The following is a 12,899-nucleotide window of genomic DNA, read 5'->3' on the forward strand; positions in this document are numbered from 1 at the left end:
ATTATGACTTCGTGTGGTACGCTCCGTTAGCCTTTCACCTATGACGCAGTAGCCAACATGGCGGCGTTTAACCCGCTAACAAAAAAGTCCTGACGTTTGAGTAATGATAAACAATAATTTTAAGGTTGCTTTTGTTCTATTTCAGGGAAGAATACATTTACTGTATGTTATAATCTGTAGTTCTTTTAATGTTTCCAGACATTCTTCAGTTATCTGCGCTAGCACGAAGCTAGCATGCTAAATAGACGTTGCCTGGGATTGAGCTAACAATCCCTCCGTCACAGCCAAACTGAGTTTAGACTTGTTATTTTTGTTAGAGACGCACATTCATGTTTATATTCATGCAGCTCACGTTATATTCTGTGTTGTAGACATTTGCTTAAAAAAAACTTTTGTTTTGCTTTCGGATGATTCGTTATAGAAAATCTTGAATTAAAGCCGATTTTATGAGGAAGGGATTTTTGTTTTGATCGAGAAAAGTCAAAAGAAAAAATGACTTCCATCATCAAGCTGACGGCCGTGTCGGGGGTCCAGGAGGAATCGGCCCTCTGTTACCTGCTGCAGGTGGACGAATTCCGCTTCCTCCTGGACTGTGGATGGGACGAGACCTTCTCAATGGACATCATCGATGCCATGAAGCGGTGATTATGATTACTTCTTTACTGATTTCCAAGTTGTATAAAAATCTGGGCTACCCTGTCATGCGTTTTCTTGTAAATTAATTTAGCCATTCTTAGCAATGTGTCGCGCAATAAAATGTCTTACAGTAAGAATTGCAATACTGACTTTTATTTATTTTTTTAACTAATATTTACCTAAATGGTTTAGAAATAACTGCTGGAGTTCTTAAAGGGCGCTGGAAACGAGGAAGTCAGAAAAAGTAAACTTTATTTCATAGAAAATAAAACGCTCCGTGCCTTCACATAAACTGGTGTCGGGTTAATTCCTGATTCTTATTTCTAATTAGCATCCCACTAAATATCCTGTCACTTTATGAGTCGTTATTGTCGGTTTTTGATTTAAAACATGATGGAATCTTTGTTATATATGAATCTGTTAGCGGTGTGTAGTCTCAATAATATTAGAACCTTGATGGTTTTAGCAGGCACACGTAAAGCTGTTGCATGCTTATATTTTCAGTGGGTTAGGTGACTGTTATTGTGTCTATAAACATTGATATAAAAACTCGATCATGAAAGTGCAGCTCATCCAAAATGCTGTGGCAAAAGTCTCGACCAACAACGGGGAAAATTAAATTACACCTGTCCTTAAATCACCATGCTTCCTTCTTGTGTGTAAAAGGTTAGGATTGTTAAGATTACCGCCCCGCTCTGTCGAATTTAAGATCTTTTGGATGAGTTATAAAGCATTCAATAGTGTTGGAGCTAAGTAAATATCAGAGTTGCTGATCGGGTAAAGCCCAGAAGAGACAAAGGTTCATCTGCGACTTCTTCACTCATCATTATCAGGGTGAGGAGGCAGCGTTTAGCTCCTATGCCTGTGCAGATTCTCAGTTACCCGGGTCATGGCAACAGCACACAGGCTTACATCGGAGGCAGCTGGAAGGCCCCTCGGTATTTTTCTGAAAACGTTTCGACGCCTATCATTTATCATTCAGCTCCTCAGTTCTCAGACCAAAAGCTTGAAAACCAGAGAAGTGCAGAAACGCTTGATTACTTTTAAATCAGGACGGAAAACGCTACAGTTTACGGCCGCTTGCCCATAAAGGCCAAGGTTTGCTTTATTATTATAATAATAATAATAATACATCTTATTTGAAGACACCTTTTAAGACACTCAGGTCACTGAACAAGAAAAGAAAACCAAGAAGAAAAAGAAACCAAACAGCAGTAGAACAGTTAATAAAATCCCAAAACAATTGTTGGTTTAATAAACGATGAAATTAAACAGAATAAGCACGTTTAAAGAAAAGAGTTTTGAAAGGACAGGGGGTCAGAGTCAGGGATGTGTTGTGGGGAGAGTGTTCCAGAGACGAGGGGCTATCATCTCCACATGTGGTTTTTATTTGCTTACGTTTAGTCCTTTCAAGGTTATTTTCTTCGACTTTTTGAAATATCAGGTGTTGTTTGAGCTTTTCTGTTGCTCTTACCGTAAAATACTTTGAGTAACCCAATATATGAATGGCTCTATTCTGATAAACTAGCCTGAATTTTCTTACAGCATTTTACAAGTCCTTCTTAGTACAGAAATAAAAAAAATATACGACGTGAATAATGTTCCTTTCTGTGAGGGGCATAAATCAATGTAGATCCAAATCCTAATAAAGGTTTTGCATGTTGGCCCTATTAAAGGAATAGCATGTAATCACTTTCTTTGAGTTGATAGTTATCTGTTTTTTTTTTTTATCTAGGATATATATTTTTTGTATGTTCTCCTAAATAAAGATGGGATCTGTTTGTGTTTCTTCGAAATCTTTACGTTTTTCAGTCAGGTTTGAACGGGTGAGCCCAAGGAAGTCGGTAGATGTCACAGGAAAGCAAAAAAAAAACAGTTAAAAGAAAACAAATCAGATTAATCTCCGTTTTAAATAGTGTCTTATTTCATTGCTATGCTATTTCAAAAATAATCAGTTAAATTAAGGAACCAAATCTGAGTTGTTGTTTTTTGTTTTTTTTAATCTGTATGCATTTTCCTCGTCAGATATGTTCACCAGGTGGACGCCGTCCTGCTCTCGCACCCTGACCCCATTCACCTGGGAGCCCTGCCCTACGCCGTGGGCAAACTGGGTCTGAACTGCACCATTTACGCCACCATTCCCGTCTACAAAATGGGCCAGATGTTCATGTACGACTTGTATCAGGTACTGTTAAGGTCGGACGTCAATGGTGAAACAAAAGCTTCGATGTGCAAGAGCGGAACGGCTTTCTCCAGTGTGCTCTCTCCCGGTTCTTAGTCGAGAAACAACAGCGAAGACTTCACGCTCTTCACCCTCGACGACGTGGATAGTGCTTTTGATAAGATCCAGCAGCTGAAATACTCCCAGATTGTCAATCTGAAAGGTGAGGCGGAGCTCCATCTGTAACCTACGTAGCACGGACGTTTTTTCTTCTTCTTTTTTTTAAAATGATTTCATTTGCATCGCAGGAAAGGGGCACGGTCTTTCAATCACCCCTCTCCCGGCCGGACACATGATCGGAGGCACCATTTGGAAGATCGTCAAAGACGGCGAGGAGGAAATCGTATATGCAGTGGACTTCAATCACAAGAGAGAAATGTAAACGGAGAGAGAAAAACACCCACGTTTCAGTTTCATATCCAGGGTTAATTTGCGTTCTCTTCCCCTCTCTGCTCCAGACACCTTAACGGCTGCACCCTGGAGAGCATTAGTCGACCATCGTTACTCATTACAGACTCCTTCAACGCCGCTTATGTGCAGCCACGGCGCAAACAAAGAGACGAGCAGCTGCTGAGTAAGCAATGCGCACAGAAGTCTTTGCATTATCAAAGCATATTCAGTTCATTAGAAAATGTTACTCTATAAAATAAAAAAAACCCTCTCTGGGCCGTAACTAACGGCCGTATTATCCTCCTTTTAAACCCCAAAGCGAACGTAATGGAGACCCTGCGTGGTAACGGTAACGTCCTTATTGCCGTGGATACGGCCGGCCGCGTGCTGGAGCTGGCGCAGCTCCTGGACCAGATTTGGAGGACGAAGGACGCTGGGCTCGGAGCTTACCCGCTAGCTCTGCTCAACAACGTCAGCTACAACGTGGTGGAGTTCTCCAAGTCCCAGGTACCATTGAAACCACTTAGGGATGTTGTCAGGTTCAAACACCTAAAACATTCATTAACAACACAAGAAGGAGAGACAACAATGAGGTTAGTTTTCATAAATCTTGCAAGGAGAGGAGCTGAGATGCTTGATACAGATCTCCAAACTCGCTCTGAAGACACTCTGTCCCCTCCTTGCTTTTATTAGGGAAATCCTGGTTACATTTGTCAAGCTAAGGGGTAGGGATAAGCCAAACACTCTGTGACCTTAGGGAACACAGAGATAATACTAAGCAGTTCACACAGTACATCTATACATAAGCACTCCAGATGGCTGAATACAGTTCATCACAGTTTCAGACATATTTAGAAAAACACTTATTATCGTCACAATATATTTCTCTGCTTTCTGCAACGATAAGAGAGACAGAGTAAATCAATACACATACATAGTAAAATGAAATAGTAACCACTGGTCTATATATTCCAGCAAATATATAATAATTGAATAATAATAATAATTGAACTTTATTGATCTCACAATGGAGAAATTCACTTCTGCATCTTAACCCATCCCCTTGGGGAGCAGTGGGCTGCCACTGTGCGGCGCCTGGGGAGCAATTGGGGGTTAAGGGTCTTGCTCAGGGACCCAGAATGGAAGCTTGTGGGAGTTGAACTCAGAACCTCTGGGACCGAAGCTCTGTGCTCTAACCACTAGGCCACCACTCCCCAAACATATGATTAACATAATAAACCTAATGAACAATAAACTAAAGTAAAGAGAGATCGAGCATATAAAATACACTGTAATAAAACCTTAAAACTTCTTAGTAGTAAAGAGTATATACGTAATAAATGCAACGAACTTAGTAGATAATAGTAAAATAGTAAGATAGAAAATAGTAAAAATAGTCAGATGTGTTGGAGAAAAATCCCTATTCCTTCGACTCTCACATTAATTCCTAAAGATGGATTCATGTACAGCGTAGAGCTAAAATAGGGTTGTAAAAGCTAAACACGAATACGCACTCAAGACAAAATGGCTAAACAGATGAAAGTATGGATAAAATATAAGCATAGAGATGTTAAATAACATTGCTCAATTAAAAATATGCTTAGACTCAAAATAAAAGCTAAACGTTTATTTAAAAATGACAGGAGACTGAACGGTGTCTTTGTAAAATCTCAGAAAATTCTAAGTTGAAAAGATGTTTTTGCTTTTAAAAGCTGGAGCTCTCTCAGTCTTCCTCGTTTAGAGCAGCGCGTTTGTGTTCTGGGAGTGCCGCAAGAACCCGGTTCGAACCCCTCAGGCTGCCATTATGGCTCCCCGAGCAAGACCCTCAGCCCCGGATTGCTCCCTGGCCGCTGCAGAAGCTGCCTTCTGCTCCCTGAGCGATGGGTTAAAAGCAGAAGACTTTGCTATTGATGGAATTTACAATAAGAAAGACAAAGATCTTTTCTTCTTCTAGGCTTTAGTTCTGACTTGTGATGCTTTTAAAAAGCAGCTAAGACCTCAGTATTATGTACAGTTGGAAACACGCTTGATACGTGAGATGGGCTGAGATCATTAAGAGCTTTGCAAACAAGAAAAAAATGGCTTCAAAATCATTCCTAAATTAAACAGTGGACTCAAGTAGAGAGTTCAAATTGTAAAAAGTATTGTATTTTCCTTAACTTCACCTTCAGACACTGTTTTTTTTGCCGTCGAAACAGGACCGCATGGTTTCCATCCCGTTACTCTACTTTATGTTGTCTTTTTTTACCTGCGGTGATCAGTAACCAAACCCATGTCTGCAGGTGGAGTGGATGAGCGACAAACTGATGAGGTGCTTCGAGGACAAAAGGAACAACCCCTTTCAGTTTCGACACCTGAACCTTTGCCACAGTCTGGCCGACCTGGCCCGGGTACCCAACCCCAAGGTGGTGCTGTGCAGCCAACCGGACCTGGAGTCGGGCTTCTCCAGAGAGCTCTTCACCCAGTGGTGCCAAAATGCCAAAAACTCCATCATCCTCACCTACCGGACCACGCCAGGAACCCTGGCCCGCTATCTCATCGACAACCCCGGAGAAAAGATGCTGGATTTGGAGGTGAGAGACCGGCGGTTTGGGTCTCGCGTCTTTACTGAAAAACTCTGCTCTTGTCGTTCGCTCCATACTCACGATGAACTCCTCCCTTCGCATCAGGTCAGGAAAAGAGTAAAGCTCGAAGGGAAGGAGCTGGACGACTATCTTGAAAAAGAGAAAATGAAGAAAGAGGCGGCTAAAAAGCTGGAACAAGCAAAAGAGTAGGTCTCAGACAAACAGCAACACGACCAGTGAACCTTTAAAGTAAATTTCCAGTATTATTAATTATTAATTTGAGCATTTTTTGAGCAAGTTGTTCCTTATTGCAATGTAAGACAATGAAACTACCCAAAAACAGAGAGATCTTTTTGACCTACGAGTTAAAACAGGAGGTGTGCTGAGTCATGGTTTGTTGTGTGGATTTTCAGGGTGGACGTGGACTCGAGCGATGAGAGTGACATGGAAGACGACCTGGACCAGCCGGCGGCGGTGAAAACCAAGCATCACGACCTGATGATGAAGGGCGAGGGGAACCGCAAAGGAAGCTTCTTCAAACAGGCCAAGAAGTCATACCCGATGTTCCCCGTGCACGAGGAGAGGATCAAGTGGGACGAGTACGGAGAAATAATCAGGTACCGAAGCGCAGCTGCGTGTCGAAGGAACCGGGGGGGGGGCTCTCTTTTCTTAACACGAACAATCTAGGGCTGGGCGATAAATCGATTTAATCGATTAATTCAAGTTTTCAATTCTTTAAGATTTTAATTTTTGGAAAATCTGGATTTTATTTTGCCAATACACTCATTGGGTTTCCATGAAGAGAACAGCATGTGATGCTGAATATATGTTCAGGCAAATGTATTGTCAAAATATTGTTATGTAGAAACTTTTTTTTTACCATAATACGAGGTACTTCATTTACTTATTTACTTTTTTTAACTTAGTTTGAAGTTCACAAGTGCAGTGAAGCCTGTTCTTGTGTAATACCACTAGCAGCAAATGTTTTGTTATATTTTCATTGTTTATAATGTCACGGCTGCCATCTTGTTTTACATGCCTGTTTCACAGCTTGTTTTTAGTTGCACTTTGAATTCAGGTCAACTCCCTGACAAAATACTTGACATAAAAGCAAGGTTTTAAAATATTTTTTTATGAAACAAAAAGGAGGAAAAAAATCGATTAATCGGATTTGGTATGATAAAATCGGAGATTTATTTTTTAATCCATATCGCCCAGCCCTAGTACAATCAATTGCTTCCTTTTTGAAGGGTTGAAGACTTCTTGGTCCCCGAGCTGCAAGCCACGGAGGAAGAGAAGAGCAAACTGGAATCCGGCCTGACGAATGGAGATGAGCCCATGGACCAGGATCTGTCCGTCGTCCCCACAAAATGCGTCTCGAGTGTTGAGAATTTTGAAATAAAGTAAGTTGTTCTCTTGCGGAGACCACCGTCCCGGTACATCCTGCATATCCAGCAGACCCTCACGGCGACCCTTCCCTTTACTTCCCAGAGCACGGGTGACGTACATAGACTACGAAGGTCGCTCCGACGGCGACTCCATCAAGAAGATCATCAACCAGATGAAGCCCAGGCAGCTCGTGATCGTCCACGGGCCGCCGGAGGCGAGCCTGGACCTGGCCGAGTCCTGCAAGGCCTTCAGCAAAGACATCAAGGTCTACACGCCCAAACTGCAGGAGACCGTGGACGCCACCAGCGAGACTCACATCTACCAGGTCAGTAGCGAGCGAGGCCGATTTCACGACGCAGATCCAAGCACCGACACGTTCTGCCTCCTGTAAACGAGGCGTCTGCTTTTTGGCCGCCACGTCTCAACGCTCCGCCTGTGTGTCGACCTAAAAGGTGCGTCTGAAAGACTCCCTGGTGAGCTCCCTGCAGTTCTGCAAGGCCAAAGACACGGAGCTGGCCTGGATCGACGGGGTGCTGGACATGCGCGTCGCCAAGGTGGACACCGGCGTCATGCTGGAGGAGGGTGTGAAGGAGGAGGAGGAGGAGGACGGCGGCGGTGTCAGCGGCGAGGTGCCCATGGAAACCGCCCTGGAGCTCGGCATCGACCACGACGCCACGGCCGTGGCAGCGCAGCGCGCCATGAAGAGCCTGTTCGGAGAGGACGAGAAGGAGATGTCCGAGGAGAGCGACGTCATTCCCACGCTGGAGCCGCTGCCTCCGACTGAGGTGGGCAGCGAGTGTTTCTCTCTTTAAAAAAAAAAAAAAAAGGCTTTCAGTTCAGAGCTTTGAGTGCTGTTGGAAAATGATAACAGGAACATTTTACTCATTAAACTATTCCTTGCCTCCATAAAGTGTCCAGTTGACTCGCCAAATTATGTTTGTTATAAACGCTTATTCTAAATGATCACTAAACATTTGGTCGTTAATCAAGTCAACAATATGATAAAGAAAAAAAATCCCCTTGATTGATTTTTCAGTGGGGTTTTTTGTTTTAAAGCTCAATTTATCTGAATATTTCTGAGCCACTACACTGCAAAAACGGATCTAAAAATAAGTAAAATGTCCTCAAAGTTAGTGTATTTATGCTTGATTTGAGCATGTAAATAAGATTATCTGCCAATGGAATGAGTATTTTGACCCCCTAAAATAAGATAATTGGACATCCTGCACTTGAAATAAGATGATGGAGATGAATTGTTCCTGTTTTTAGTGCAAAAATCTTATTCCATTGGCAAATCATCTTATTTACCTGCTCAAATCAACGACAAATACACTCATTTTAAGAAACATTTTACTTATTTCTAGTTCCGTTTTTGCAGTGTAGCCTGCAGTAAATCAAAAGGTTACTTATTGTTATGAGTTTTTCTTAGCAGTTCTCCTTTGCTTGTTGGTTTTCTTGAGTTAAGCACACATGCTATCAATAGTCTAGATACCAATATTAACTGTAAGGGTTTCAATTAACAAGGCTTAGTTGGGATGTCAGAACAGCTCCTGCTCAGATCCCTGAGGGAATCTTTCCACGTGATTTTAATTGTGTGTGCTCAGATTGGTGTGCTGGCCGCCTTGTAGAGAAACGTTTGGACCAAACCTAATACTTCTTCCTCTCCACAGATCTCAGGGCATCAGTCTGTGTTCATCAACGAGCCCAGGCTGTCGGACTTCAAGCAGGTCTTGCTGAGAGAAGGCATCCAAGCTGAATTTGTGGGGGGAGTTCTGGTATGCAACAACGTGGTGGCCGTCCGCAGGGTGAGTCTCCATTTCCATTTGTGTTTATTCTCTTTGTCATAATGAGCAATGAGGCCTGAGGACATGAAGCTGTAATGGAGATAGGAACTCTGTACATTCATGCAGCCAGTGAGCTTCTGATTCCGATCACCTCAAGAAGCAATTAGTTTCAGTAAAAAAAGTTACTTTTATAGCATTTATCGTCATCTTGGTGTTAAATGATTTTTTTTTTCATGTACAGGAGGATTAATATTAAAGAAAACGGTTGTTAAGACATCTTACGGTCTGGGAAAGTGTTATTATCCGGGTCTGGATAAGTATGGAGTAGGGAGAATTATTTGGATTTTCAGACTATTTAATTTGTATCCCATCATCTAAAAGTTACATCCCTCCATTCTTCCATCCATTAATGTATCTATCATAAGTATATCCATCTGTCCATCCATTATTTAGTCATCGTTTTATCCTTCGTTCCTTCCTTCCTTCCTTCCTTCCTTCCTTCCTTCCTTTGTTCCTTCCTTCCTTCCTTCCTTCCTTCCTTCGTTCCTTCCTTCCTTCCTTCCTTCCTTCCTTCCTTCCTTCGTTTTCCTTCCTTCCTTCGTTCCTTACCTCCTTCATTATTCCTTAATCCGGAATTCTTCGTCCTTCCTTCCTTCCTTCCTTCCACTATTCCTTTCCTTCCATTTCTTCTTTTCTTCCCTTTCCTTAATTCCTTCCTTTCTCAATTCCTTCCTTCCTTCCTTCCTTCCTTCCTTCCGTTTCCTTCTGTTCCTCCCCTTCATTTCCTTCATTTCATCCCTTCCTTCCTTCATTTAAACTTTAGGAACTGACTGAAAATGCCTTCCTTCCTTCCACTATTCCTTTCCTTCCATTCCTTTCCTTCCATTTCTTCCTTCCTTCCTTCCTTCCTTCCTTCCTTCCTTCCTTCCTTCCTTCCTTCCTTCCTTCCTTCCTTCCTTCCTTCCTTCCTTCCTTCCTTCCTTCCTTCCTTCATTTATTCCACCCTTCCCTTCCTTCATGTAAACTTTAGGAACTAGCTGAAAATGACCCTTCCTTCCTTCCTTCCTTCCTTCCTTCCGTTTCCCTCTTTTCCTCCCCTTTATTTCCTTCATTCCATCCCTCCCTTCCTTCATTTAAACTTTAGGAGCTGTCTGAAAAGGTCTCAGGTCTATATAGTTATAATGAATCAACATACCAGCAATAAACACTAACTGGAACACAAGAGAAAGAGAAACAAACTCTGATAGCCTAAGTAGAATATTCAATCCCCAGTGACAAATGAAAATATCTCACTAAAGGTGAAAGACACAAAAAAACAGCAATCAGGACAAACATGCTGAGGCCAGGATGCTAACAACAAACTGCATAATTGACAAGTACCTAAAATAGATGCAACCCAGAAAATGAAATCAAAGAGAACTGCAACTAGTCATGAAGAGTGTTTGCATGCTATTTAAATAGTAAATGTTGATTTAAATTCATGAGACACTTTAAAAAAAAAAAGGTCTGCATGAAAAAAAACTAATAAGGAAGAAACTGTAAACATATTTTTCTCTCCAGCGGTCTGCTGCACAAGGTTTGTTTATGCCTGTTGAGAGATGCAACCTCGTTGCTTTGGGGCTGAGATGACCTGTGAATCTCTCTGTTTTTTTTTTTTTTTTTGCTCAGACGGAGCCGGGACGCATCGGTCTAGAAGGCTGCCTGTGTGACGACTACTATAAGATCCGGGAGCTGCTGTATCAGCAGTACGCTGTTGTATAACTGCAGAAGGACCCACGGATGCAGAGCACACATTCTCTACACACAGACATAAGAAGGACTTTAAAACGGTGTTCACCCGCCCCACGGACCGCTCTACCATTGTTGTTTTCAGTACGTTTTCCTTTTTATACTTTAGTTCCAGTCGTTTTTTTAAATTGTTTACCTTTGTAAAGTGAGAGGCCGGTTGTTTGCCTTTTTTGGACTTCTTCATGTGAACCCCTGTGAAATTGTCACATTTCTACAAATCCACCCAGTGGGAAGCTGTGTTCCCTCTGGTCTTGTCAGTAAATAGTTTTTTTCCTGCAAATGGGCATTCGTGTGTTTGTTTCCACTGTGCACCTTCAGCTAATTCTATGACAGCAATGTTACCAGGAGACTTACCTATGCCTAATATAAACTTATGCATATTTTGAACAATATATAAACAGGCTCAGACAAATCTTTTGGTACCCCTGGTAAAGAAGTGTTCAGTTCCTAAAAATTAGTAAATCGTTCACAGCAGTAGTTTAATGTCCCACTAAAAATCTTTTTAATTTAATTTAAGCAGATTTTTTCCATTGAGGATCAAAAAAATTAAAATAAAAAATGTCTAATAAAATAACAATTTCAGCAGTTATTGGTACCCCTAATGTGCTTATACTATAAATGTAAGTGAAGCAGTTCTTAGTTAATTTAATCGTCTAAGTTGATTTGGTTTCTAGCATCTTGTAACTAGTATTTTATAACTTTTGGTTTTCCATGCACTGCAAAAATGGAACTAAAAATAAGTTAAATGTTCTTAAAATGTGTGTATTTGTCCTTGATTTGAGCAGTTAAATAAGATGATTTGCCAATGGAATAAGATTTTTGCACTTAAAATGGGAACAATTCATCTCCATCATTTTATTTCAAGTGCAGGATGTCTAATTATCTTATTTTAGGGGTCAAAATACGCATTCCATTGGCAGATAGTCTTATTTACCTGCTCAAATCAAGGATAAATACACTAACTTTAAGAACATTTTACTTATTTTCAGATCCCTTTTTGCACTGTGAATAAGTTGATTGTTGACCAATAGGCAACATAATAACATAATCTTTGGATGATTTCTACATGTCAATTTGCAGTTTGACAGTCGTACCATCAAAAGGCCTCGCCTGTCCTACTATCACAAATGTGAAAAAAAGTAAAGTATGACTTTATCTAGACCCCTGTGCTTTGTTTGGATGAAACTACTTTGTTCTTAAGCAGCTAACACTCCAAGTGGGATGACGATGGCTATAAAGCACCTCATTGCCACTGTTGAGTAGGGCTGAGGTTCCTTTTGTAAGCTGGGCCTGTTTCTTCCAAGACCACTGGGGATGTTGTTCAGAGTGCTTGCTAAGATGAGCTCCTTAAAATCCCAAATCAGCAAATGGTACACCAGACATAAAACCCAAGTTTCCTTTGTAGCCATTTTAGTAAACAGGTGGAAAGCTTCTGGAAAACCTCTGGAAAATCTGAAGAAAGCATAAGAGGGGATCCTGGACTCTGGAGAGATTATGCAAAGAAGTATCTCTCTGTCTGTAAAAGTATTGACCTCAGAAATAACCGTGCAACCAATTGTGTGTTTTTTTTTTTTTTTTTTTAGTTTAACTATCACTGTAATAGCTGAATTTATTTTTGTGAACAATTTCACCAGGGCCAGCCATTAAATGTGTCCATGTCTATATTTTGTAAAACCTTTAAGATGTGCAGAGAAAGTTGGACCTATAGAGTATGTTGGGGGAAGAGAAGTTTCCTTTTAGAGGATGGTGTGAAAGAAATGACGATTTCTTTCAAATTGACTGTGTTTAGCGGTTTTGCACTAGTGTGGTTCAGATCTTAGCCATCCACTAGAAGCTTTCCTGCACATCTTGGTGAAAGTGTCTCAGGAGTGCCTCACGGTTCTAATCTCGGGCCCCGACTGTTCTCACGTCACTTGCTTACTCGGGGCTGCATTTTAAGATCCACGTACAGTTGAAGTGTTTTAATTCACCTTCTCTTGGGAGACTTTTTAATTGCCGTGATGAAATCAAATCAACAAGGGCATTCAATATATTTAAGTTCACTAAAGACAAAACGGCAAACATTGTTGGCTGTAATAGTACTGGTACTCGCAAACTTATTTGGCATAAAGTAGTTTTAGATCACAT

The 12,899-nt window shown here is 41.2% G+C and overlaps 1 protein-coding gene across 1 annotated transcript; it reads left to right on the forward strand.

Annotated features, from left to right (window-relative positions):
* Positions 1 to 28: 28 nt before the first annotated feature.
* cpsf2 (cleavage and polyadenylation specific factor 2) lies at positions 29 to 11,052 on the forward strand. The gene is made up of 14 exons (XM_036147288.1): positions 29 to 641; positions 2,662 to 2,821; positions 2,915 to 3,020; positions 3,106 to 3,235; positions 3,316 to 3,431; positions 3,567 to 3,754; positions 5,530 to 5,820; positions 5,917 to 6,017; positions 6,225 to 6,428; positions 7,062 to 7,214; positions 7,303 to 7,525; positions 7,653 to 7,985; positions 8,871 to 9,005; positions 10,653 to 11,052. The coding sequence occupies exons 1-14, from the start codon at positions 493 to 495 to the stop codon at positions 10,743 to 10,745; spliced, it is 2,382 nt and encodes a 793-aa protein (XP_036003181.1). The 5' UTR covers positions 29 to 492; the 3' UTR covers positions 10,746 to 11,052.
* The last annotated feature ends 1,847 nt before the right edge of the window (positions 11,053 to 12,899 follow it).

The sequence above is a fragment of the Fundulus heteroclitus genome, chromosome 15 (genome assembly GCF_011125445.2).
Source record: "Fundulus heteroclitus isolate FHET01 chromosome 15, MU-UCD_Fhet_4.1, whole genome shotgun sequence".
Classification (NCBI taxonomy): domain Eukaryota; kingdom Metazoa; phylum Chordata; class Actinopteri; order Cyprinodontiformes; family Fundulidae; genus Fundulus; species Fundulus heteroclitus.